The sequence below is a fragment of the Danaus plexippus genome, chromosome 17 (assembly GCF_018135715.1).
Source record: "Danaus plexippus chromosome 17, MEX_DaPlex, whole genome shotgun sequence".
NCBI classification, from domain to species: domain Eukaryota; kingdom Metazoa; phylum Arthropoda; class Insecta; order Lepidoptera; family Nymphalidae; genus Danaus; species Danaus plexippus.
The window spans coordinates 2699103-2726963 of record NC_083548.1 but is presented as its reverse complement, the minus strand read 5'-3'; the positions used below and the strand labels follow the sequence as shown (position 1 = coordinate 2726963).

The window sequence follows — 27861 nt, the reverse complement described above, 5'->3', positions numbered from 1 at the left end:
TATCGAAATTAAACTTTTGGCAAGCAGTGATGTGAAACAATAAACCAGCGTATTGGAGCTCGTTTGATGCCGTGGTGTGAGGATACATTTTTGGATTGCATCCATATAATTCGTGACCGCAGCGAAACGTATGGCCTTTACGTCCATAATGAACAAAATATACAGCGCATATTTTTATTATTTCATCGTTTTAATTAATTTATATAAATTGAAATTTGTTTAATTATTTATAATTTTGTTTGTAAAATTGAATGGTTTGGGTCTCATATAAAATGGGTTTAAAACAAAACAATGAATCATCATAAGATTATATTTTTGGTATATCGTATATGAGATGATAATTTATAATACAATTTCTTTATTATATAATATTTACATTCAAATATTGTAAAAATTTATAAAATAATCAAATTTATATCTTATAGAGGGCTAGTTAAGATATTGTTTTCAATATATTTATTTTGGACAAACACAGGCCTGCGTACTTCTGCATCGTCGGTCAACGAAATCCATGAGTCTCAACACACCGTTCATGACTTCAGTCGCTGTTTCTATGATGTGTTCTTTAGGCAGCAGAAATCTATGCTGCTTACCTCTCAGTTCTATCATGTACGAATATTTTATATTAGCGACGGCGTAGCTCCAGTCAGTGCTGGTCCCGGCAGCGAAGTACATAAGGTCCTTTGTGCTGCCAACTTTGTAAGTATGACCGCTTGTATCGAAGATTGCCTAAGAAAACATCATGTAGTCACTAATCATTTACAAGCTTTTTTAAAATTGAATTGATCATGAAGAAAGCTATTTTTTTCAGCTGGTTCTGCCACTATAATTCCTTTAAACATGACTCAATAGTGACTTGTTTAAAAAGAATTTTAGTGAAATAATTATCCGTTTCGTTATTATAAGAGTAATAATTGTTATTCATAATTAAAATACCTTCGCCATAGCTGTTCCCCCTTCCAAAAGCTCTACGTAATCGGGACATGGATCCGCAGTATAACCCCATGGGAATATTATCACTTCACCATAGCTGTGGAACGATAGAAACACCTCGAATTTTGCTGATTCATCCAATATGACGCGCTAAAATAGTAAAAAAATGAGCACAAGACTTTGCGAATGACATTGAAATGACGTCATTAAAAACACACCTTCAAAGCAGCAGTTTCAGGTTCAGAAAACGGTTTTGGACCTCTATAAAATATATTGCCTGGGTCCTCTGATGATCCTTCTTCGCCCTTTTCGCCCCAACCATAACTAAAAGACATTACAAAACATTGAAGTATAGTCAAATTAGAATATTTATTTGTTTATGAAAAAATGTAAACATAAGTAAATATGAGGCAATCGGTAGTTAATTGATACCTGAAGTTTCTGTTTAGATCCACACCAACACACTCGCCGTAACGATTTCTGTTTTTACGCCACATTCTGTCATGTGTGTGTGTGTACTCGTAACCATCGGGATTTAAAACCGGCAGAATATACCTGGAAATATCAGAAGCCAATAACTTATATTAGTGTAATAGAAAAATACTTATTTCGTTTCAAATGATAGGAGTGACAGGTCAAGCAAAACAGAGTGATAGAATCTTCACGAAGTCGGTAGACGTATAAGATACTACGAAGAGGACTCTAAAGAAAATAATTAGTTTGCATTATAATAGAATTTGATAATTTTGTTTATTTCATTTAAACTTTAGTGTCTAACAGGCGTCATAGTAGATGTGGACGTATTGTATGAAGTATCTGAAAATTATGCTGAAGTTTTGTATTATATGTACGAAAATGCAGTGTGTGATATTAGTATACCAGTCTTTATTAGTCACGCTGTCTGGTTGTTCGTGAAAGCTTCTTACGAGCCGGTCAGCGAAGTACGTCACGACAGCTGTGCTCACCCACTCGCGGGGATGAATGGATCCATCCAACCAAACTCCCATATTTTCGTTATTGCCATTTGATATTTTTAACATCTAAAAACATCATCAATAATAATTACTAATTACTATTGATAGATACGCATATATTATAGATTTGATAAGTGAGTAGACATTTTTTAAGAAATTTCCACATTAGATTTAAACATGTTGAATAAATTACTCAGGCGAAATCTGCAGTGGAAAAATTAACCCTATAACTTAAAAGCTAGCGAATGTTAACTTATTTCATATAAAATTATAAGAAACAAATTTCGTTAAGTCAACCGTTCAATCGGAATTCATAAACTATCCAACATAATGTGGAGACATGAAAATTGACGCACTAAATAAATAGTTACCCGTAAGTCTCTTCCCTCCGCCGACTTGCCAATAACGTTAACAGTACATAAATATGGGTACTGTGCTGCCAAGTCATCCATAAAAGAGTAAATAACATCAAGACGGTGATAGTTCTTCCAATCCATTGCACCTTTTAAATAAACGAACTTAAAATTTTACAAAAAAAAAAATGTATACCATACAAACACAAAAAAATAAAGACAATTTGTTGAGAATCAGTCTAACAATAAATTAAACTCAATTTATGATGTCTTTAAATAGATCTTAAAAATTATCATTATAATATCGTTATTATATTATATACTTAAAATTAATTAACTTAATGGTTGGTTGCGTTAATCATTTCTACGACAGTTCATTCAAATGTTCCATCAATTTAATGTAACAAATATAATGCAGTAATAATAATTAAGTAATATATACAATTGTAATTCGTCTAACAACTCGAAGGAAATTTATTTAGCAGTAACAAGAAACTACATCTATCAAATTAGAGAAATTAGTTACAAAGAAAACAAAGGTTATAAACGAAGAGGTACTAATATGAAAGATATAGCAATAGTATAGATAGTGAAGAGAAATATTTATCTCATATTGGACGTTGGTGACATCGAAGAAGATTTACCTTTGGAGGAATTTAGGTTCTTTTTTAAAGTATTCCCCTGTTCCCTTTCAATCAGAGTTCTAACGTCACTGATAGCTATGCTGTATGGGATATCTCTTTCGTTCAGCAGCCCAGCGACCTGAGCGGCATGGGGACTCTCGACCATAATGTCCATTGTGCTTCTCTCCTCTTTCCAAATATTTATTGCTAGTATTAGACAAAATATATCACATATCGTTTAAAAAGATTCATTGCTTGTATGCTAAGTTATATTGAAAAGATAGAAATAATATTGGTTTGCATAAATAGGCTTTTCATTAAATCTAACAATAACCTGATAAATATATTGGGAAGAAATAAGAGTGAAACTAAATAAATTGCTCTATACTCCAAATGTGTGGATGAGAATAATATTTAGAATGTCTTGTTATCAAAGTTCTGTTTAACTGTTGATGGTAGTATTTCAAATATTTTTTACCTCCAGCTGTGTCTAGGGTTTTGATAAAGTATCTCTGTCCTTCGTGAGTAAATTTAATTTCCCACACTTGATTTACCGCCACTTTGGAAAAGTTTAAGGATATGCGATATGAATTATTTTGTTTGTAGGAGATTTTGTCACTGAAATTTAGATTTTGGGTCGAAATATTTACAAAGAATGACACAGTATAGTCAATTTGTCATGGTTGGGTAAAAATTATGTCAATTAAGACATTGTATTCATATGGATTTAAGAGTTTTGATATATTCTTAATAAAAACTATTCAAATATAAAAAAAATAAAAGCCAAGTGTATAAAAAAACAAGTCTAATGGTAATATTTTTCTGTCTATCAAAGTGAGTGAATCTATAGTATGAATTGTATACATTTTGTGATTATGTTAATAAATAACGTAGTTATATTGAAAAGGTACAAAATGACACTCAGTCCAAGGTAAAAAAAATATTTTTGACCCTCGAGCATAGCTCAATTTAGATTTGACCACAAAATAATATTAATCCATTTAACGAAATTTAATTTCGCAAAAAAAAAAACATGTTATTATATTTAAGCTTTAAAATATATAGAAAATATAGAAAAATGAGGGTAAATACTATCGTATTTTTTAAGTAAGAAAAAATTTGTTAGTACTTTTTGAAGTCAGAACTTTATTTTTGAGCAAAAACCGCGGGACGAAATTTGAAGCTCACAGACGAAACGGGAGCTGACATAGAGACGTCCCTTAGTTATAGCCACACCACGTCACTGTGTGCAGTTAATAGGAAGGTTAAAGATATAGCTTTGGAAGAGGATCGAATTACGGCAGAACTGCTTCAAGCAGCAGGTACCTCGGTTCTAAAGAGCTGATGAAGCTTCTTTATACCGTTCTCCACGATGGAATTACACTGGAGGCGTGAGGTATATGGAGCTGTAGTTGTATTATTTTTTATAAAGGGAACAGTATCACGTTAAAGAACTACCGACAAATTTCCTAATGTCTAGAGAATGGTAAGTATGGTTTAAAGTAATCACGAATCTTTTTTATCTAAACTTATATGATAACGAACCTTTTGATCAGGCTGGGTTTTGGAAAGATTTTTGTTTACTAGAACAGATCGATCTACTATGGCATAATATTCAGAAGACCAAAGAATATAAGAGTTATCGTGTGCAAGTTGCTCGATTGGCGAATGGAATTGCTGATAAAGAGAACTAAAACCATACTTTTACGGGTAAAATAAATAGACAGAAGTGAAATGGGCCTTTTGGCTTTAGGTAATTAGTTGATCAATTGGGATTAAAATAATAGGAGGAGACCACGACTACGTTAGCGAAAAGGATGTTCTGCAGCACAATGAATCTAAAATTCGAGAGTTTTGGCGAAGAAGATACTGACTTCTTAGGACATTGACGGCTTCAATACTTTGGGTTAGGATTACGTTCTATAGTGCACGGCGATGGGTTGTTTTGATGGATTGATTTTTTAGAAAAAGTAAAGTTAATGGAAATAAGCGTCTAAGTTATAAATTGTTGGCTATTTTCCTATAGATATATCGCAATAAGTTTATATTGAGGAGAAGTTTCTGGATAAATTTGTTAGTTGTAAAGTTGCAACTGAAATTAAGAATTGTAGCAAAGTTTTATTATTATTGTGAATATTGAAGAGAAAATGATGTCCCTAGAGTCAGTTCGATAAAGATTAGTAGTCATTCCCAGTCTCTACCAAAAATGAGGAGGTAACGCTGTAGAACTTGAGTTTTAATCGCCTTGCGAACATTTTTAATTATTAGAAAAAATAAAAAACCCTAATAGATATAGATTAATATTTCCAAAAAGTACAATTTGCTAGTAATTCAATTATAGGATAGGAATAGGACTGAAAGTATAGGAATGGGGTTACAATATGATTTTAAGCAGAATTTTAATATATAGCGGGAGGTAAAATGTCATACGGTTAGTACTGTAACCTGTTTTGAGATATGCCTAAAATAGAAATTAATATTGTGTGAGATTAAAGCGAGAATTACTATGGAATCATTTCATTACAAACTTTTTTAAAGCCTTATAAATTAAAAAGCGGTATTATCTTTATTAATTCATGTTGCCTATAAAATACACATAAATTCATGATGAGAAAGCTTATATCTATTTGTGAATTTGTTTATGTAAACTATAACTTGTTTATGTGTCAATGTTTTATATATATTTTTTACTTAACAAATGTCACTTAGAAAAAGTTTATGTTACGCCTGACAGCCTAAAGTATTTGTGAATGTGTTGCATACTAAAGATCTTTGTTAAGTGAACGGTGATTATTAGTAGCTAGTATTAGAGCTAAAATTACACATTAAGTACATTAGTACATAAGTGAAGAACAAAGCAATTGATTAATATATAATCCATTGACAATAAATTAAAAAGAGCTTGGAGAGGATTATTAATGTGTGGATATGAGTTAGGTTTTAATGCAAAAACTTCTGAATTAGCTTTTATGAGCTTTGCTATATTTCTACCAGTATATATATATATATATATATATATATATATAATACATAATTTTATGTACATACCTACTTAATTTTGAAATATATTGCGCGATATAAAGCAATGCTTCAAAAACAGCTGACCTGATTATAATAATGAGATCATACCAACAAACTTACCAAACTATTCAGTTTTTTCAGTTGCAGATTTCTCGTCTATAAACTCCATTAAAGCCTTTATACAGCTTAGTATTTCGTTCCCCGTCTCTTCTATTTCTTCTTTAGGTAATCTGAACTTATGTTTCTTACTTCTCAGTTCTAGAAGATAGCAGTACGGTATTTTAGCTACCCCGTAACTGAAGTCATTACTAGTGCCAGCCGCTCCGTACATTACATCCCTGGATAGTCCCACCTTGTATGTGTTTCCACTGCTTTCGTGGATAGCCTAAATTACGTCAAAAACTGTTATAATAAAAAAAAATTGTGAAATATTCTTAAGGCAAATAGATGTGCCTTCTGAAAAATATTGTTGTTCGTGAAGATGTACAATTCCTAAGAAGATATTTATCCTATTTTATAATAGTTCATTGATAATTAAAAATAAAAAAATGAATAATCAAGCTCACATTCACTTTTATGATATTAGTACGTATTACTTGAAAGACTTAAATAAAGGTATTTATTTCAAAAGTTCGTTCGTTTTTAAAGTATCTTTATTAATTTTTTATTAAAAAAAATCACCTTTGACATTACAGTTGCCCCTTCTAAGAGCCGTACGTAGTCGGGACAAAGTTCATCTTTATAGGCAAACGGGAATAAAATTATTTGGCCATAACTATGTAGAGTTATATATACTTTAAACGGAATGCCAGAGTAAAGAAGCACGTCCTAAAATATGAATTAGGCGGTTATTTATAATTTAATTATTCATTCTATTTATATCGGTAAAATGTTATTATGGGTGTAAATAGTTCAAGAATAAGCAAGAATTATTAAACGTTTTATAAAACAAATATTTTTTGAATATGGAATTCATGTGCGTCATAGACAATAAATTTAAATAACACCCCTTAACGTGTTAAAATTAAACAAAAACCAATTTATAAATGGAATAAATGATTAATTTCAAAATTATAGTTAAAATTTTAATAATTAATTTAATGAAACGTAACAGCATAAAACCGGTGCAGTGAAATTGATTTACGACTAAACCTGTTTGCAGTTTAATCTCTGCGTTACAGCTCGATGACACGATTTCGGTATCAACTGCACATTACAGTTAAATGGCGCTAGATTTACATTCACCTGTATTAATATAATGGGCTTTACACACGGTGGGCGTTGTTCAGAACGTTTTATGTTATTACATAACGGTATGGTTACATGATAATTTGTGTTGAATAGTGCCATTCTGGCCACGTTCATGTACATATGTTATGACGACAAAAAAATATATATTAGATGTTTAAAATGCTCAGATTGCTGGCATATTTAGTTTTGCAGCATCACTTTTGAACGGATTAGAATGTAAGTTGAAGATTAAGTTCTTAGTACCCTGACAGCACAGGATTCAGGTTCTGAGAACGGTTCTGGACCTCGATAGAACACGCTGGTAGGAGTCTCCGACGAGCCTTTGCCTCCCCAGCCATAACTAATTGATGATAAATATGATTTATCTTCCTTATAAAACTATTAAAAAAATAATTTCCAGGAAAAATAAAATATAGATTAATTATGTCTTACCTGAAATTCCTATTGAGATCCACCCCGACCAGTTTTCCTCCAATATAGGCTTTATTTTTCCTCCACATCCTATCAACGGTGTGAGAATATTCGTATCCATCAGGATTTACAACCGGATGGAAATACCTTAAAATACAGCAAATTATAATTTTAACTTTATGATAGCGAAACTGTTTATAATAGAACAAAATTATGTACTTAATAAATAGCACAGATAACGTCTGAATAAAAGTCTGAATATACGTTGGCATTATCACACTAAACTGTGACAGGTTTCAGGATTTTGTTTAATATATCATTTTAAAGGTATTACTTGAGACTGTACGTTATACGATCAGTTTTTTACTACATGATAACGTCAACATTCACCAGTCCTTATTCGTTATGCTGGACGGCAGAGAGCTGAAGTTGCGGACGATGTGGTTGGCGATGTAAGTGGCGACCGCCGGCGCGATCCATTCTCGGGCGTGAATACCTGCGTCCAACCATACAGCTGGGTTGTGAGCGTCGCTGTTAGATACTTTAAGAATCTGATCGAAAAAAAAATGTTACCTTAGTAGTTTAAAGCGTTACTCATCTTTAATTTATTACATTGAATTATCTTTGACTTTTTTATTTTTATTTTATATGTTCGTAAAGTTAGTCTGTTAGGACATTATCGTCATATAAGGTTTTTTCTGAGACAATGGTTTATCAGGGAGAGATTTTTGCTCCTCGATGAATGGTTGGTTATAGAATTTTATGAAAGGACGAGATCGGTGTCCTATTTTTGAAAATCATGAATTGAAATAATAGCGGTTTGTATGTAAATTGATTTTTAGCAAGATATTTATTATTGCTTAAATGGCTGGTACTTTTGGACCGTCAGTACCTTACTCAGTTGATTATTATTTATATCCTTAGAAAAAATTATAAAGGAGTAACCAAAGAAATTTTCAAAAAATTACGTTATATACAAATTTTGAGTTTAAATAAAAAATCCAATGGGAAAACAAGATGGGTCATGTATTCCTTGACAAAAAATATTTTTTGATCCCAATTCATACGTAATATAAAGCCATACAATCAAAACGATATCTTATTATTTTATTATCACAAACATTGAAATAATTTTATATTATTTGATAGTTCATATTAATGTCTCTTTTTCAGATTTAATTTCGCTACATCTTGAATTTTTCATACCTTGATTTTTTCCGACCTTTACTAAAGACTTGATGTCAGACTTGAAGAAATTTTAATAATAAAATTTAAGGGTCAATTTAGAAAATCATAGTTTTATTTAAATGCATACGAGTATCATTTCATTATCATATTTTAAACTTTATTCGATTGGAGATTCAATCTGAAAAAAATTATCTAATACTTTTTTTGCTATAAATTTAATCTCATCTTTAATAGTAATATTTTTAAATATTAAGTAAGTATAATTAATTGATTGATTAGAAAATGGTTTAAAGAATCATTGATTCATTCATCCGACCAGTCAATCTGCAAAATTACCGATATTTAGATCTAACTATAACATTGCAAAACTTTTAAAATCAAGTTTTTCTCAATTTCTTATCAGATAAAAGTTATACTACTTAATTTAAGCGACAGTGATCGACAGAATGTTTATATATACAAAAAATTTTCTGAAATATAAAAAAAAATAACGATGTGAATAGTCATTTAGAAGAATATAATATTTTAATTATAGTAAATATTTTCAAAATTATGAATGCATCTTATATAATGATGTTCCTACTTTATTTTTATATTATGGTCGCCCAAAATATTAATTTTTACGCGTACATAAATCGCTATAATTGTGTTATATGATTTACGTAAATCCTTCGATATGTATGCTTTGTTGCTAATCATTTATTCTTCATTACGTTTCAAATTCTGGTTTCAACGAGGACACATTCTTGACATATTTTTGTTTAATAATTGTTTAATGAAGATAATTCATCTTTTTATGTTAATCGAATCGAATTATGATAATTTATAAATTCTATACGGGAAATGAAAGCCAAGATAACTCATTCCCAGCTCTAAGAGCTATAATTTGTTTCTTGCTTAAGTAAGACAATTAAGGAATGTGAATCTTGTTCACGTATTCCCGGTTTTTTTAAAGTTTTCAGTGTGCTCTATACCGTAATGAATCCAATCTGTAAATGCAACGGTTTCTTACGAGCATTAGAATAGATTTTTTATACAAAATACTGCATACAGTATCTGGTTGTTAAAAATGTATATAGTGATCGATTCATGCAGGAAATCTTTAATATAGGGTTTTTTAATTACAATATTTTAAAAGTCATTGCTGTAGCGTTTCTTCAAGCATATTAATAAGTAAATTTAAATTAATATCTCAATAGTTATTAAAGCGCTACTGTAATAGAGTTAATTTTATTTATGTCAATGTGTTATACCTTCAGATTTCTGTCTTCTCGAGATAAACCAATTGTTCCCACTGTGCATATGGAAGGATAGTCGTATTCCAACTCATCTAAGAACGAATGTATAACATCTAGGCGTTGGTAATCGTTCCAGTCCATTCGTTTTGCTTTACGATCTTCGGCATGATAATTATCTAATACAATATTATTGTTAGTAGTGTAAATATTTCTATTCTCATTATTTCTTATTCCTTTCTTACCTTCTTGTCCTTTTTTCTGAATACCTGGTTTGTCTTTTGAAAGATGATTGTATGAAAATCTTTTACTCCCTACTTTAATTGGACGTCTATAAACCCCGTAACGACTGTCATCCACATTGACGTGATTAACTTCGTGTTTTGTTTGATATTTATTTTGGATGGTCATCTCAGAGTCATATATATATTCGTTACTGTAGACTCCATCTAGGATACTTTCGTAAGAATCATTTTCGTAAACGCAGCCTTCATTATCGGAAAATTCTTCGCCACTTGTGTTATGTGGGTGAGTTTGTTTTTCCATTACTTGTTGTTTGATCGACTCTGTATACTTGGAGGATTTGACCTTTTCTAGTATTATTAAACAATGAATGGTATACTCTTCAATTTATTTTGTTGATTGTGAATTTATCTTGTATGTTTAACGAAACCATGATCAAAAATTCTGTTCTTATAATGTTTACGTCGTCATGTTGTAAGTGACATTGGTATTTTGACAATTTTCTAGAATAGATTATAAAAGCTGGTTAGGAATTATATGTTATGTAGCAAATGTTTAGATAAATTAATGGTGGCAACTTTGAGAATTATGCAACTTACCCTTTTGCTAACAATGTTTATCCCAGATATTAATTCCTTAAGACATAATAGCCTCAGAAACTTTCTGTGCTGAGACAGAAGTAGATTAATCTTGTATAGCTCAGCAGCTGTACGACGTAAACAGTTAGTAATGAAAAACAAAGCAAGGGAGGCACCCTTTATTACTCCTATCTATACATGTTTACAATATAACCGTCGATAAAGTTTGAATACACACACATGTACATACATTGTGATATACTATGGTCGTCCGCTTATTAATTAAAAATCAAAATATTTGATCAAAAATTTCATATGTTTTCTAATTGTTTATGTGAACAGTTCGTAAATATTTATATTACAACCTGGAAGTATTGGGAAAATATTCCAAAAAAAAAATTTTATGAGAGTGATTTAAGTAGCATTAGAAATAAAATAACTATAGGGCTCCGATAAATCTAACAAGCGGGTAACAAGAAGGGGGCGCAATTAAAAAGATAAACGCGTGTAAGACGGAGTCGAGGCGACATTTTGGGTGGGGGCCTTAGGGGACCGCTGTCTGGTTAGCGGGTTACCATGAGACCCGGTATTACTACGGAAACTCGTCACAATATGGAGTTATGTTTTTAAAATATGTTATTTATAATTTTCGATCAAAACCATCTTTTAAACAGAATATAGTTTTGTAACAACAAAAATGAAAATTTTTATATTACAGCATATTTAACTTATATCTTTGTACATCACGTGTCAGCTTCATTTATAAAATCACAAATAAGGTTTCCAAAATCTCTTATTATAATCAAATTCGTTCACTATTGTGAAATAGTGTAAGCCATACGTGAGTAAATGATGACTTTAACCAATGGTAGTACAATTTCATTAAAGGGGAGTGCATAGTCGAGGGACGGTGAGGCGTTTACTGAAAATATCTGATTACATCTAATTATCGAGCGAGTGGCGCGGCTCTTAACGCCTTAGCTCTTTGATCCGCTTTCCTTGATTACATGCCCATTGTTTGCTCGAATATTCACCATAAAATTAAATTTTGATTGAAAAGCCGTTGTGGTAGTAAAAAGTGTTTATGTATATCGAGAATCTCGAAAGGAGTTTTTTATACATGTTTTTTGTAATATAAGTCAACAGTTTTAGTTTTGAAGTGATGACATTATTTTAAGCTATGGTTTTTAGATGTAGTTTTTGACAAATTATGAGAAAGTATTAATATTCTTGTGCGAGGCTCCAAAAATATCTAAATTTTTGTAATATATTTAGCCAAAGTGGCACGAAAAAGTGTGAAATATCAGGTATGGGACGTAAAATGTTCAAAAGAAGGTCAAAAACTTTTTCTCAAAAATTTGGATAACAAGGGTGGTATGGTAAAAAGTTATGTATGTGAAGGACAGTATAATGTTTAAATTCTATAGTATTAAATATTATAAAATTGTAGCAATAAAAATCTACACCGAAGGAAAAGATGCCATGGATATATTGATAGATACAAATAGAGTTATGCAGATACAGAAAATGCTCCGAGACAGAGACATTTCGTTTGAAGTGACACCTTCCAGTCTAAGCGGATCTCGTAACAGAAGCCCTGTCTTACTGAGCCCAAGACCAAGATCCCCACGTAAGCCATCAAGTTTTTAATTATTATGACACCGACAGGTTATCTTCAATTTTGCTTCGAGTCAATAGTCTTATAGATTATAAATAGATTGAAAATGTTCAAGAAGTCTAATATAGATCGATTGTTTATAAAAATATTGAAATTTTAGGACGTGAAATGGATTGGAAGGATTTCTATCCCCTTGAGAAGATTTATAGATTCATAGATAGTCTTGAGGTACAATTTCCTTCAACTTGCACCTCGACTGCCATCGGACGGACTGTTGAAGGGAGAGACATAAAGGTTAGAGAAATAGGTTTTGCTGAATATATTAATCACTAAGTGGAAAAGGTATTACTAACCGTTCACAGATGTTAAAAATTTCTAATAGTGATGCTTGTAACACTGGTGTTTGGATTGATGGGGGCATACATGGTCGGGAGTGGATAGCACCAGCCGTTGTGACTTACATTGCTGATCAAATCGCGAAGAACTTCGATAATCTTCCTCAGAGCATAACGAATAAAGACTGGTAAACATTTATTATTATATCTTGACACAAATAATTTGTATCTAAGATGGAGTTTATTTCTTAGGTATTTGCTTCCCATTGTTAATCCAGATGGCTACTATCATACACATAACTCTGATAGAATGTGGAGAAAAAATAGAGCTAAGATAGATAACACATGTTTTGGAGTTGATCTCAATCGTAATTTTGGGTAAAGTCCTTGATTATATTGCAATACTTATTACTTAAATGGTTATTTAATACTTGCTATTGTGTTTTATAGTTATTACTGGGGTCGAAGTGGACTAGAATGTTCAACAGACGATCCCAGTCATATAAATTACCGTGGCCCTGAACCTTTTTCCGAACCGGAAACGTCAGCTGTGAAGGTTTTGAATATTACTTTGTACATTATTATTATAAAAATTATAATTTAATATAGTAATAATTATATTACTCTAGGATATGATACTTTACTCGGGAACACCGTTCAAGATCTTCATATCCCTTCATTCATACAGCGAAGTCATCGCATTTCCCTGGTGTTTTACATCAGAACCGTGCGCTGATTACGTGAACTTACTTGAAGGTGCCACTGCTATGGCTAAAGTAAGAATATATGACTGATCACAATTGAATTCCTTATTTTTTCTTTATAGCAACTAAATATTTGTTAGATATTAATTTTATTTACACATTTTTTAGGCAATATATGATGTGAACGGACGAATGTACAAAGTTGGAAATTTCAAGGATCTTATGTATTTCGCAACTGGCACCAGCGTGGATTGGAGCTATGGAACGGCTCGGATCCCGTTCTCCTATCTCATAGAGCTCAGAAGCAAACAGCACAAGTTCCTTTTACCGAAAGAAGAGATTTTAGACTGTTGTAAAGAAATATTTAGTGGCATAAAAGCTTTAGCCGAATTTGTTGACAAGAAAAAATGTTTAAATTGTACCATGTTTTATAATAAAAATTGTTGAGTTTGCACCGTGTGAAGCCAAGGAAGTTTTGTATTGATGGTAATTTGATCAATAAAGACGAATAAAATGAAACATTTTATTTATATTGGTCACTTGATTTAAACCTATATTATAGAGGCATATCTATATAAAGTAACAATTAAAAAATATATCGACCAAGCTCAGTTTTCAAGGTTGGTCCACATAATCCATTAAACTTTTAACTGCATTCCAAATCTCCACGCATGTCTCTTCAATTTGGTCTTTGGGCAACTTAAACCTGTACTTTTTACTCCTCAATTCGACCATATACGAATATGGAATTTTCGCTATAGCATAGCTCCAGTCTATACTCGTCCCACAAGCATAATATGTAAGGTCTTTTGTACAACCCACTTTGTATACTATTCCGCTGCTTTCATAAATGGCCTGAAAAGGGATCTTTTAAAAATATTTTCATACAAATTATGTTCTAATGTTTTGTTATTTCAACTCAACGTTTAAGGCTACAATTTATATGTTTTTAAAAGTCTAATGTTAGAATATTAATCACTTACTATTACAATTTGAGTTAACAAACTTTTACTATTGAATTTACACTTCTAATTTAATAGTTTCTTACGTGGTTACCCTTGCCATTATTGAGGCGCCTTCCAGAAGGTCTAAGTAGTGTGGACAGGGGTCTGTTTTGTAGCCCCAAGGGAATATAATTAGTTCGAAATAGCTGTGGAATGATAGGAAGACCTTGAAAGCCGTCGCTGAGCTCAATATTGTATCCTGTAAGTTATTTGATACAAATAATTAATTTTACATTTCATACAATGAAAAGGGTTTCAATCAAGTCACGCAGTATTAATACCCGCACTGCTGATGATTCAGGTTCTGAAAATGGTTCTGGACCTCTATAAAACACACTGTTTGGATTGTCTGAGGACCCCTCCTCACCATTGTTTCCCCATCCACAGCTAAAAACAAACTTTAAGTACACTTTTTAATTCATTTAAAAAAAAAAATGTATACAATCTTTTAAAGTTAAAAAAAAAACTCATAATCATGCAATTTTTGCAGATACGTCAAAAGTATATCATTGTTAATTATTTTTTTGCCCCTCACGTAAAACAAATGAAGTAACAAAGCATGAAGTCTCCCAAGTATGAGAGGCACGATCCTTTCGTCCATTGAAGGGTGAGTTAAAAGTCGCTAGCACTATATTTAAAGGATCAATATCAAGACACCTGAAGTTTCTATTGAGATCGACACCCACACAGGCACCGTCCCGTCGAGCCCTATTCTTACGCCACATTCGGTCGCGTGTGTGAGTGTACTCGTAGCCGTCTGGATTTAGTACCGGTACTATATACCTGGAGTATTCAGGTTTTTAGTTTAGCCTTGTTATATAAAATGGTATGAAATTCCACACATTTGTAAGTAGTAAAGATTTTTTTACTGTCTATCTATCTGTCACGTCATACACATCTTTATTCTGAAATAAAATGCTAGAAATCTATATGTAATAGATATTATATAGTTTTCTTATTGCTTTTAAAAACAATAATGCACTTATACCAAGAAATTCCCAAGTATTACCAAGAAATGTATAATAACGTGAGTAATTATCTCTAATTGTTGTGTTACCAGTCTTTATTCGTGACCGAATTGGATAAGTCTTGGAAGTTCCTGGCGATGAAGTCGGCGAGGTATGTGACTACAGCTGTGCTGATCCATTCCCTAGAGTGTATTGCGGCATCAAGCCATACTGCCGCATTACTGGCATTGCTGTTCGATATCTTTAACATCTACTAAAAATATGGTTTTGTTAAAGAGACCCTTAAGACCATTGTTATATATAAGTAGGAACATTATGTAAAAATATGTTTATTGATATTACCTTAATGTCCCTTCCCTCAACTGATTTACCGATAACCGACACAGTACATATAGCCGGGAAGTCTTTTTCTAAATGGTCCAAAAAAGAATAGATAACACTCAGCCTATGAAATTTTTTCCAGTCCATTACTAAAACTATAAATTGAAAACACGTTGAATGTAACATCCCATAATAAACGTCGAGAAATATTTTGTTCAACTCACGTTGTTTCCTTTTTGGTTTTTCTTTTGGAGCGATTTGACCGATTCCTTTACCTATATATTTAAAAGTTATTTTGCTTGATTTCCCTACAATCATATTTGGTTTATCATTACTTTTGAATTCTTAATCAAGCTTTTCATATACTTTGTTATGGAAATGCATGAACATTTAAAGTAACTTAGTCCGTTAGAAAGGATCTTTTACCTTTGCCACATTTAAGAAACCTGGTTTGCGTGCCATTTTCTGCTTTGTCTTTTTCTTCCGACGAATCCGTGTCTATGTAGTAATCATCATTTAAAACACTGGATCCTGAGAAATTTTTAGCCATTTTTTGTTCAGCTAAAGGCTATGCTTCGAGTTTTACGTTTTTTGCCCATGAATATTATAAAAGTCTAATGTTACATGAAATTTTGAAACTGTGAATGGTGAGGATCTATGTTTACTTTCTTTCTTGAGTTTATATGATCCTTGTGACAAAATAACATAGACAATAAACGTCAATTCGAAAACGGAGATATTGTTTATGATTGCTTAAAAAGTTTTTATATTGAATAACAAGAAAAAAAAAAACTAAATATTTTTAATATTAAAAATTTTCATCATCGAAACAAGATCTTATTAAGAAGGTGAATATTTTCATGTAAAAAAATATGAATGTTATTAACTTATTATTTGTTTGATTTACTTACAAGTGAACGGGACTTCAGTTACATAAATAGACAGAGTTACTCAATGAAGGTGTAACGTCCACTAAAGCGACAGACAAGTTATAAATAAAATAAACAGTTGAGAGTGAGTAAAACGTGAACAAATTTCGGTCTCGGATTAGAAAACCGCGGGCAGAAAACTGCGCGTCAACTGCTAGCCTGTCTCTGCAATTGCAATCATGACGAACTGAAGCTTATTCTGGTAGAGTCCATTTAACTAAAATCTATTTTATATAAAATGGCACTTGTCCTTTCGAATAATGTATATATGAATTTATCAGGTTTTCGCTTTTTATCCAACTTCAAAAGCAGGATGTCATGTATCGAATGTCATCATTTTAGTATAATTGCAAATGCAAAATATTTATCTCCTGTAATAAATAAATTAAAAAACGATGATGTCGTTATATCAGTGTGTTTACCAAAACTGTAGTCATATACAAAAACATATGTATATAATAAAAAAATTCTATACTTTTTCTACTCAATACGATGGAATTTGTAAATAGTTTTTTTTTTCTAATAGAATAGTGACTTCAGCTTTTACAGTACAACTTTCAGCAGTCGAGCGCAGTCCCGTTAATTGTAGACAAACAAGATTGATTGAAATGGACTTACATTTCCAACTGATGTTTTACCGATTCTAATATATACGAGAAACAGGTAAATTATATATATATATATATTTGATTTATCATAAAAACATATTGGCTTAAGGAAAATTAGTATTCAATTATCAATATTGTTATTTTCAGATGAATAATGATCGAATATTAAAAAAAAGACTGCGATCATAGTATATATCTTATCTTTATTGTATGTTATAACTTAAGTCAGTTCAATATTTTTTATTTTTATTGCCTAAATCATAAAAACTCAATTTCATTCAGAGGAAAGTTTAAGCAAGACTTAAATAGGATAAACATTTTAACGAACGAACCTGTAAAATGTGGATCGAGTAAATATTTTCATCAAATCAATCAAAATCGTTCCAATTAACATACATATCACTTATAGCATGTAACAATGTAATGCAATCATGTCTAAAAGGCGTCGGGGAAGTCCCAAGTTCGATACCCGGTAATTAAAGCGATTACGTGAAGATAGTGGCGTGAAATGTCGACATGCCGACTAATTGAAACGTACGGCTTGTCTGTGCATTGTTTGTCTTGAGATTAATATGTTTGATTTAGGATTTGTACGGTCAAATGTAATATAATTATAAGTTATGTACCTATGTGGATTGTGACGTCGTTTCATAAAGTAATTATATATATAGAGGTTTGAATTTAAAATTAAAGTTTAGTTTCCATCTATTTAACAATTTTGTAGCTTTTTTTTTTGAAAAATTATTTTGTTTTATATAAATTATTTTTGTAGTTAGAAGCTCTATTTTTAATGTGTATTGTTGTCGTACGTTACATATAGTTTTTTCAGTATATAATCGGAATCTATTTGTGTATATAAAATAATTTTATCAAGCATATAATATTTTTCATTACCTCTTTGATGTTATTCCATTCAAGACGTACATTTTAGTGAATACTGTGAGTAAGTTTACGTTATATTTACTTAGTGACCTGCTGTATTTATGTTTATTGGATGTTTTTTTTACATTTTCTTAAGACGTAAAAGTTAAACGTTTAAAGTATAAAAATATCACTTTAAAAAAGAATACTTATTGTATTATATTTATTAATATTTTTGAATAAAGAATGTTTGGTTTGTTTAAAGCAGCTAGAGCCGACATGCCTTGAAGCGAGGAGGGTTCCTTTTAATGTGAGCCGGCTCGTGTAAACAACGCTGTCGCTGGCTTCCTTTGCCAACGGCATACCAAAGATTATATAGCATACAGAACTGGTATGTAGTTATAATTGTTATAATAATAAAATTCAACAACCTTCAATATCATTTTTATTATTTAACATTTTAACTATTTTGTATGTTATACATTAAGGTCAGAGTAGTTGTTGAAATAATTAATTTTTTTTTAGTACTATACAAAGAAATTTAAAAACATGTAATATGTACATAAACATGTAATTTGACAATATATTCCTTTGCTCTCTGAGGTTAGATTTATGTATTTTATGTTATTCTGTTTGAATTTACCACCAAAATTAGTGACACTGATTTAAATAATTATGTCAACCGAATGCTTATTACAACACGATTGATTCATTATTGACTGATTCAAACACGTATAAAATGTACATAACTGTATACTCGTATCATAAAACCGACCTCTGAATAAACATACGTTAAGTAGGACAATTAGGTGATTCAAATACACTTTATAAAACTGTAACTTTTATAATGTTTTTCTTTGCACAAGACATGGAGGAAGATGGGTGGAATCAAAAAATTGTGCTTCCAATAAGGGACATCATTAATTCTCGCCGGTCGCTTGTCGGGGGATTGGCTGCATTACTCTAATAGCTTCTGAGAAAAATAACGGATCAATATCCGGACGTTTGTTGTGGTCTTTATCTGCTTTGATTACGTCTTACAAGTATATCACACACTTTAAATCGATGCTAACAGGCCTTTAAACGAATCAGCGTATCAACGTCGTTAAAGAAGATCTCATTGTTCTGTTTAACATTTTTCCTATAATAACAAACTAGCGCTGTGTACATTACGTGTAAGTTTCATAAGAAATAAATATTACATCTTCCTCAAGATTACCAGTTAAGTAGAATGTACATAAACTCCTTTTAATTAGACAAAGCTGATTAGCAGACATTTAAAAACAAGATGTTAATAGTCTCGCGAGATCCCCCGAGTACTTTAGTATTTCTTTCAAATAATTATCCGGTAAAAACATCCGGAGATCCTTCAAGTTCGTTAGGATCTTACGGCCCTCCCTAAGTAGAATTAATGATTCCCTTTATTGAAAGTTCAATTTTTTGATTAGGGGCCGATGCTGATGCTACCCGAAAACACAGTTCAAACACCGGATAACAGGGTTTTTATTTGCATTCGGTCAATACTTGATTTGATTTGATTTGATTTGATTTGATTTATATAGACTGTGCTTTTTGGATTTAAATATTAATCGAATAAGTACGATAAGTTTCTTCATAAGTTATAAGACGTAACTTTTTTAAAGAAAATATTCTAATATTTTGATAGTTATTATAATTTATTATTATAGAAATATTTCCAAGTCAAAACATAGGGATATGAATAATATTATCTATTGCTAATCCACAGAATAAGTTTTACTCTATTTGGGAATAACATGTTCATGCTACTCTTTTCCTAGAGACGTGTGTGTGACTTTTCCTAGAGACGTGTTCGCTCCACACACAAGCAAACAGCAACAGAAAAAGGTGGTATAAAATATTCAGTCTACTTCTTCTGTTGTTTCCTTTACAAATTGCAGGGCCGGTGGCGAAATGTATTTATGTTAGTGTGAGGCGAGATATTCTTTATATAATATTGGTACAAAAAATATAATATAAAACTGTTTTCATTGTTCAAGTCGAATGATGAACATCGATAGAACCTAAATTATCTTCTTTTAGAGATGTAGAAACGGTAGACAATGTCCACTATTGTCTTTTCGACTGCTATTTTATCTTAGGTAAGAAGGATTAAGTAATCTTTAAATATATAGTAGGTACTCAACGCTATTCCACGTTACTGTACAGTGAAGGAGCCTGTATTGATTTTATTATATTTTCTATAGCTACTATATATTTTACATATTAAGGTATGTGTAATCTGTGATAGTCTTCTAGGTTTCCAATAATTTTTCTATAAACATACATAAATTTTTGTATGTATTATAGCTGAGTGTTCTTGTAAATAGCCGGCTCGGTGGTCGACTGGTGTAATCTGTTCGGGTGCGGGCGCGGGGCGGTGGACCGGCGCGGCGGGAATCTAATTTGGTTTGGTAGTCTTCGCTCATTTGTTCAAATTACACCCCACGCAGACGCCGATCGTCCGAGACGATGCAGACGCCTGGATGTGATATATTTTAACATTTTTTACTTCGTTATATATTACTGAGATAATGTTGATAGGAAAAATGTAAGAATTTTGTAAATGCATCGTCTATTTTCATATAGATAGATCTTAAGTGAATCTCGTAAAAAATAAGATGTTATGTGAAATTTTTATGACATTTATAAAACATAGACAGGGGTCTAGATAATTATTATTTTAGTTTAAATTTGGAAACGCTATTATTATTATTTTATTTAAACTGACCCATATAGTAGACGGTCTTTGACGTTGTTCCGTCCCCATTTCCCCTCACGGAACTCCAACTATTCATCCCTCGGGCAGTTCCATTCTTTGTAAAATGATCTTTCCGGCTACATCCGGCCGGTTCTTTGATGCGGCAGAGCGAGGTCAAGAGTAAAAATTGTTTTATTCTGAATATGTATGCAAGCTTACTGATAGATACGAGTTAAATTTCTCATCTGATACATTCTAAGAATTATAATTAGATTATGTTATTGATGTGTATTTTAATCTTTGTCTTACAGAATATATACTTTGTTACCAAGTTTTTTTTTACTTTCTATGACGATATGAACAAAAAATATTATTTGTTTTAAAATATCCTTTAAGTTTTTTTATTGTGTTTTATTTTTTATGTTAAATATTCTACAATATTAATATAATCTATTAAATAAGAGATCGTATGATATAATTCTACAGGTATGATATCAGCTAACAAGCTTGGATTAACCCTCCCGAGTGATGTTATGTTCAATACATCAGTATCCCAGCATCCCAGGCGATATTCTCACGGTGATTGACTTACGTAATGAGAACGGTCCAACGCCTCCTAACATAGCTCCTGACGTGTCTGTAATGACAATGTAATACTCAAACATCTCGATATAATTAATGCAGATAGATAATTATAGTAACTAGTCTTATGAAAGAATTAATTTAACCCAAAATTATGGTTTAACGACAACTTTAACAACACTTGACAGTTATTTGGAGCTAACCTTTGTTTTAAATTTGTTTCAACTGAATTCTAATGTCCATATTATTTAGGGCAATATAAATTGTTCTGATTGTCGACATGCTCTTGATCGATATTATGTTGTTATATTTAAGGTAACCTTATGATCCAGCAAATCGAGTTGATGGTAAACTTAACTGATGCCCCTAGTATCGTTACCAACATACCAAACGACAGTTTTGATTGTTAGCTGTTATTTCAACATCCGTGAAACTTTGTCGATTCCGATTCCGCACTAACGAAATGTGTTTTATTCACCAAATAGAAAGACACTTTGTATCTCGATATTTAATATCATTTGAAGCGATCTGGATGAATGTGGAAGGTCTTGTGTGTGTGGTCGGGAGATGTAGCGGTAATATCGTGGGGTGTGTTTTTGCTTTATGTTCCGTGAAATTTTATTGACGCGGCCGCTAGTCGCGCCAAAATGTCATATAACCGAATCGTTATCATATATAACTCATTTACTTAATTATATGTTTTATTAACTTAAATATTCTACCTTATTGCATAAAAAAATCTAATAGCGGTATGTTAAAAAGCAAAAATGTAAATCACGTCCTTAAATTCTTTCATGTAATGCTTTGTATGTGAAAATTATAAAGTGAATAATAAAGCCATGGACCATAAAGGATCTATCTTACTCAATGTGTATATTTGCATAACATTATCCAAATGAGACGCGGCTTTGTCGGACGTCTAACTTGTTAAATGAGAGCCTTACTAAGTAAACAGAGAGCGGCGAGAGAGTATGTAAATACGGTAATACGTAATACCTCTAGTGTCCAGGTTGGAAACCGAGGGTTAGTATTCCTTCTTAAATTATATAACACGTATTTAAACATTAGCAAAATGTATTAAGCGAAGTTATTGAATAAATACATTTGTTGTAAATTTTTAGATAGCTGAATAGCTGAAAAAAATCATTGTAGGTCATGAAAAACAGCGAACACCTATCCATTTAAGTCAGGGAAATCGCATTAACCTGTTACGTAAGACCCAGGAGACTCGACTCGATCACAATGATCGAAGCGAATGCTTTGTCGGCGAAATTAAATGGTTTTTTTGTGATAACTGGCGGGTGACTCGGATGTTTGCACAACCGAAGACTGATGATAGTGCACCCTGTCACCCTAAATTGTTATCATCAGAGAGTAGATTATTTCCCGTTTATATTTTTCATCAATGTTATATTAGCAGTTATTCTTATATATATTAGTATGTAACTATCAAATTACGATTTATACGAATATATGAATAATGGTCATACATCAGATTTAGACTCTGTACGGGTATAAGATGGGTATCGTGCACAGACGGCTGAGTTTAAAGTTTTCAAACTACGAATCAATATCTCGAAATATCACGTATCAGTACAGAAACCCTTCAACTAACAAGTTGGAACTTGTCCTTAACTTGGCTGGTTCGGATATATTAGGAATATAAATATATACGAGCCCTTCCCAGCCACTTAAGATATCCGATGTACGCCCCAACGTCCTTTACATGTATTTTAAGTTACAACTCTAGCCTGCCCCATGGGAAAATGCGCATTTGAAAACTTAATTCTACTACAAAATTCTTTGACGGAAGGGTCAGTCTCTGGGATATACAAAGTGCTTTAAGATGTTTTTAAAATTGTATAATTTGAAGAAAAAATTTATTGAATTTGTATCATTCATCTAAATAGCATTAAATGTTGATTAAAATAATAGTATTTCCAAAGATAAAGTTAAGCGTTTACGTAGAAAATATAAAAGCAGTGCAGCTATAGTATGTAAGGTGGGGTCATTCCAATTCTGCCTTCGCCCTTGTTTTGCGTCATTGCAGATTGTAGTGATGGATATTAATTTTCCCATACTTTTATCTCCGCTTGTTATGTGCAGGCGACCGGTTAATTCAATAATATCCAAAGTTACGTCACTGCCTTGTAAAAGATTTCTATTTTCTCATATATTATGTATTAAAATATAATGTCTAGCTTCTACGTAAGTTTATTCTAAATACGGTGTTAGTGTAGATTTTGTCAGTTTTAAATGTATTGCTAGATAACTTTATCGATGTTTGAATTGAATGAAAAAATGTAAGATTTATCCATAACTTTTGAACCCTAATGTGTAGGCAGTGGAGATTGTTCGGGAGAAAACAGCGTATTTTGCGATATTGAATAAAGACGGCCTATAAACTATTAATATAGACTACAAGAATAATAGACACTTTAATTTTGTATGTTTAAAATAAATCAACGATATTTGTGTAAATCTCTAGTAGAAACTAGGAAAAAAGTGCTATATATATCGTTGTCCTAATACCGCATTTATTGGAAGTTATCTTCACAGTGCAGTGATACGGACAAAGGTCACAAAGCGACACTAACATTAAGTGCACAAGTTTTTCTATAAACGAGGGGTCTGTGCGTCCATCTGTGAAACTAGCGCAATTTCGTACTAACTAATATTTAGCAAGAATGCTTAGCATTTTACGACTTATTATAATTTATATGTGCTATGTAAGTATTATTTAACAAACTAATTGTTATTATGTATTATATATTTTACTCGCCTTTCAGAGTATTTCGTAAGTAGTTATTAATTCGCATGGAACATTTTCAAAAAAATAACACTTAAAACAGTATTTCATGAAGAGTATAAAATTAATTTGGTTTATAATTAATTTTTCAATACATTTTTTAATTTTTATTTTTATATCATAAATGCGATTAAGAATAGTTATTAAAATAATGCACATAATATCGACCGAAATATTCATCCTAGAGGATGTTAAGGAACCTCATCGTTAAGAGATTGATGTGGGGTTTAAATTCTAGATAGCAGAGGATATTTGTGTCTTTATTAGTCCGATCAGTGTACGACACGTCAGTTCACATAAACTTCGAAGCGGCGACACAATCAAGACATCTCTAACTTTAGGCTTTAGTTATTTAGTTATGTATGTATGTGTGTATGTATGTATGTGAACGTGGTCATTGGACATCATTTATGAAATTTATACAGGCTTGTTATAACACGTATAATGTATATATTCAAATAATATAACTATGTGGTACACAATTGTTGTAAACTTACAAGACATAAATTGTTGTAAAACTATAAGAAATTTCTTTTAATAAGTTATGATAACACTTTCTAATTACTGAATGTCTGGTTGTATCAAATCATCGTTGTTAATTTTGTATATTAACATGTAACAGTACTGATCGGTATTTACACGGTAGCAATAACACAAATTACGGCATTACACAGTCCTCTGGCGGCGGTAGAATTCACGCGGCATCGCGTTCCAATGTAGGAGCGTGAGGCATTCGAGATATGCACTCTCAGATTATACGTACATACATAATAGTTGTCAAATTTTTATTATTAATATTATATCAACCTATTTTATGTATTTAATCTATTTTTTGGAATATATATACTAAGTATATATTGTCGGGTAGATATTTTAATGAATTTTCTTAATTAAAATCCGTTTTTTTATCATTCTTAAGTGATATGTAAAATTTTATATAATAGAAGCCTTTAATTTCAACTCATCTTATAATAAGCTGTTTCAAATTTTAGTTTTTTATATATTTTATAGGTATATGTACAGTTAAAACTTCATGTTTCATTTTAACATCTTTATAAGTATCCCGTCATTGTAATACATTTCTGACAGAAATAATATCGCTTTAAAATTCTTTATAAAAGTACGAGTATATGAAAATAGTTCTTATATATATTTAAAGCTACTTAAGAATCCTGCATTTAAAAAAAGGGCGTCATAGCCACAGCTTTAAATTAAATATTAAAGTAGAAGAGTTATCTAAGTGCCGTCAGATTGAGAGCGTATAGTATAAATAAATTTCGTACGCTTTTATTTAAAAAACACATTAAAGTATACAAACTGAGATAAGACATTATCAAATATAATGTCCGTCTGTCTGTCTGTGACTTTATAATCAATTGTTCCATGTGTGGAAATTAAATAGAAATTATCATTTCTTAAATTTATTGGAGGGTTATAAATTACTGTAGCATTTGAACAGACGTAAGTAGTATTTGAGAAAATTTAACTCAGAGTTAACAAAATGTTTCTTCTTAATACAGAGCCTAAGAACTAAAACAATCTAATCTTTTATATATAGTGCCTTGAAATCACTCCAGTTCTACATAATTACAGTAATATTCTATTTAGTATAAAACAAAAGCCTTAAGGTCGTTAATCGTTACTCAGGCTTCTTAAACATTTGAAAAACAAATCCGGCTTTATACTTTAAGACGGAAAAAGTCTAGGCTTGTTGCAAAGCTATGCAAATGTACAAGGGTCTTAAGGGTAGAGACGGGTTCTTATCCGTGGCAAGGTTGTCGGGGAGCCTGGCGGAGGGAGGAGGCCGTAGTGGACAAGGGGCAAGGCGAACAAAATGCCATTGCTTTGTAGTCGACGTTAATCCTTTAATAGCAATCGGTTGCAGGATAATAGTGAGGAGTCTGGGGAATGTTGACTAAGCTACAGAATTATTAAATATAAGGATATAGGAACAGAATAATTTATTGTTTGTTTGTATTTAAATTGAGTTTATACAAGGAAATATAATCTTATATCAGAAAATGTTCCTATTGTAATTAAAAAACGATATCATTTCAATTTTATTAATATTTTTACTGTACGTCATAAAAAACCATAATTTTTAACTTAGCGCTAATTTAAAAAAAATCTTACACGATTTGGATAAATATGGAATTAAACAGTTACTCCCACAAAACATTTAAAGGAGTTAATTTTCACAGATATTTTTGTCGATCTGACTATGCCAGTCCTCCCCTCCACTCATCTTCTCTTGGCGTTTATAATAGACTGAACCTCCCTTTGTCTTATATAGTCAGATATTTGAGATATTTTAGAAATGCTTTCCCAAAAGTCTAAGGCAACATGGTATAATGATACCATTGACGGCGCGTAGCCTTACTGCTACGCACCACGTAGACTTAGTGCTACGCAGTACGTAGCATTGATATCTACGATCTCAATACGCGGTTTCACTAGCGTTGATGTTATGACCAAATCAATGAACATTGTTACAGCATTTTTGTAATGATATTATTGAAGTAAATTTCGCTAATGTATGCGTGATAGAATAACCGACGTCCATTTATAGGTAGGTCTATTTTTATTACGATTGTATGTTCGGAGTATTACATGTATATTGTAATTTGCGCCTATATATTCGTATATAGTAATAAGCCAATCAGGCTATTATTTATGAACAGCGTCTTCCCCACCACGTACTGTATCAAACTAAATCATATCTCGTACGCACTCCTATATTTATCATTTCTTTGTCCACTGAAGATTTATCGACTCAAGCCCTTCGTGGCTATAACTCAACTGGTTTTATATTTATTGCTCGTATTTCGTTGTGCCCGAAAATTGTTATGTAATAAACAGATATAATAAAAGTGCTCTAAGGAATTATAAACGTGCTTTAGTTAATCCTTGGTGATAGTTATAAGTGTGTGGGATTTAATAATAATTAATACGCTAAGGATTATTAAATAAGTGCTAATAAATATGGTACGTATATATTTTATAATGTGTTATATTATTGTAATCTTCTCGTTTATTAAAATGTATTATTTATTAGTTAATAATTCATATAAAGTATATATTTAAATGAAATATTGTTGAAATTACGGTTTTAATTTGATACTTTGTTTGTATACGTATCTGATTAATTAGTAGGGATAATGTAAGAGCTTTGAGTTTGTATAATAAAGAAAGTTTAGAGTCTTTAGGAAAGTCGGGTTCTTTGATGAGAGACCGGGGATTAGAAAAGTCCTCCTCAAATATGTTCGCCGTTAAACAGCTCAATTCTTCAACAACTTCGACTTGCCTTTTAATATAATATCTACATTTCGTATAATATATTAATTTGAACTTTGCATTATAATAAATATTTATTAAATTTGATCGAAAAGAAGTTTGTGTGATGGTTATGTTGAAAAAAATATTTGTACTCTTTTTAGACTGTTATATCAAAGGTACGATTTTTAATTGTTTTGACTGACTATCTTTCTGTTTGTTCCGGATAATATTCTGAATCGCTGGATTTATGCCGACGAAGTTTTTGCTTAGACGTAAACTAAATATAGTTGAAGCATGTCGTTATTTATATATCGGAC

At 31.5% G+C, this 27861-nt stretch overlaps 3 protein-coding genes across 6 annotated transcripts; 1 reads left to right on the top strand and 2 right to left on the bottom strand.

Moving 5' to 3' along the window:
* Positions 1 to 307: 307 nt before the first annotated feature.
* On the bottom strand, positions 308 to 10696 carry LOC116771558 (uncharacterized). The gene is made up of 15 exons (XM_032663442.2): positions 10235 to 10696; positions 10008 to 10168; positions 7957 to 8117; positions 7588 to 7713; positions 7399 to 7495; positions 6586 to 6732; positions 6030 to 6289; positions 3362 to 3555; positions 2905 to 3090; positions 2279 to 2409; positions 1813 to 1973; positions 1366 to 1488; positions 1152 to 1257; positions 937 to 1083; positions 308 to 729 (listed from the first exon to the last, which is right to left on the bottom strand). Exons 1-15 carry the CDS (start codon positions 10533 to 10535, stop codon positions 457 to 459), a joined length of 2574 nt encoding a protein of 857 aa, XP_032519333.2. The 5' UTR covers positions 10536 to 10696; the 3' UTR covers positions 308 to 456.
* A 1283-nt stretch (positions 10697 to 11979) lies between these two features.
* On the top strand, positions 11980 to 13986 carry LOC116771556 (carboxypeptidase B-like). Of its 3 annotated transcripts, none has more exons than XM_032663441.2 (8): positions 11980 to 12117; positions 12261 to 12440; positions 12589 to 12722; positions 12791 to 12951; positions 13016 to 13141; positions 13214 to 13319; positions 13393 to 13539; positions 13636 to 13986. In XM_032663441.2, exons 2-8 carry the CDS (start codon positions 12293 to 12295, stop codon positions 13912 to 13914), a joined length of 1101 nt encoding a protein of 366 aa, XP_032519332.1. In that variant the 5' UTR covers positions 11980 to 12117; positions 12261 to 12292; the 3' UTR covers positions 13915 to 13986. The 3 variants fall into 3 exon arrangements, with proteins under 3 accessions (XP_032519332.1, XP_032519330.1, XP_032519331.1); XM_032663439.2 differs by having other exon boundaries at positions 11980 to 12184; XM_032663440.2 differs by having other exon boundaries at positions 11980 to 12189.
* On the bottom strand, positions 13977 to 16447 carry LOC116771555 (carboxypeptidase B-like). 2 transcript variants are annotated; one of them, XM_032663437.2, is made up of 8 exons: positions 16187 to 16447; positions 15985 to 16068; positions 15782 to 15915; positions 15529 to 15689; positions 15129 to 15254; positions 14753 to 14858; positions 14524 to 14670; positions 13977 to 14322 (listed from the first exon to the last, which is right to left on the bottom strand). In XM_032663437.2, exons 1-8 carry the CDS (start codon positions 16308 to 16310, stop codon positions 14083 to 14085), a joined length of 1122 nt encoding a protein of 373 aa, XP_032519328.1. In that variant the 5' UTR covers positions 16311 to 16447; the 3' UTR covers positions 13977 to 14082. The 2 variants fall into 2 exon arrangements, with proteins under 2 accessions (XP_032519328.1, XP_032519329.1); XM_032663438.2 differs by having other exon boundaries at positions 14211 to 14322; positions 14516 to 14670.
* Between the last annotated feature and the right edge of the window lie 11414 nt (positions 16448 to 27861).

Bases quoted from the DNA above. Each gene is read 5' to 3' on its own strand.
- LOC116771558 (XM_032663442.2), bottom strand. From the start codon at position 10,535: ATGGAAAAACAAACTCACCCACATAACACAAGTGGCGAAGAATTTTCC. The intron at 1,489-1,812 runs GTATACTAATAT...TGATATTTCCAG, and splicing joins AGCGTGACTAATAAAGACTG to GTATATTCTGCCGGTTTTAA. The intron at 730-936 runs GTATTTTAATTA...ATGTTTTCTTAG, and splicing joins GGGGAACAGCTATGGCGAAG to GCAATCTTCGATACAAGCGG.
- LOC116771556 (XM_032663441.2), top strand. From the start codon at position 12,293: ATGGATATATTGATAGATACAAATAGAGTTATGCAGATACAGAAAATG. The intron at 12,723-12,790 runs GTTAGAGAAATA...AACCGTTCACAG, and splicing joins TTGAAGGGAGAGACATAAAG to ATGTTAAAAATTTCTAATAG. The intron at 13,142-13,213 runs GTAAAGTCCTTG...TGTGTTTTATAG, and splicing joins GATCTCAATCGTAATTTTGG to TTATTACTGGGGTCGAAGTG.
- LOC116771555 (XM_032663437.2), bottom strand. From the start codon at position 16,310: ATGGCTAAAAATTTCTCAGGATCCAGTGTTTTAAATGATGATTACTAC. The intron at 16,069-16,186 runs GTAAAAGATCCT...ATATGATTGTAG, and splicing joins GTTTCTTAAATGTGGCAAAG to GGAAATCAAGCAAAATAACT. The intron at 15,916-15,984 runs GTGAGTTGAACA...TTCAATTTATAG, and splicing joins AAAACCAAAAAGGAAACAAC to TTTTAGTAATGGACTGGAAA.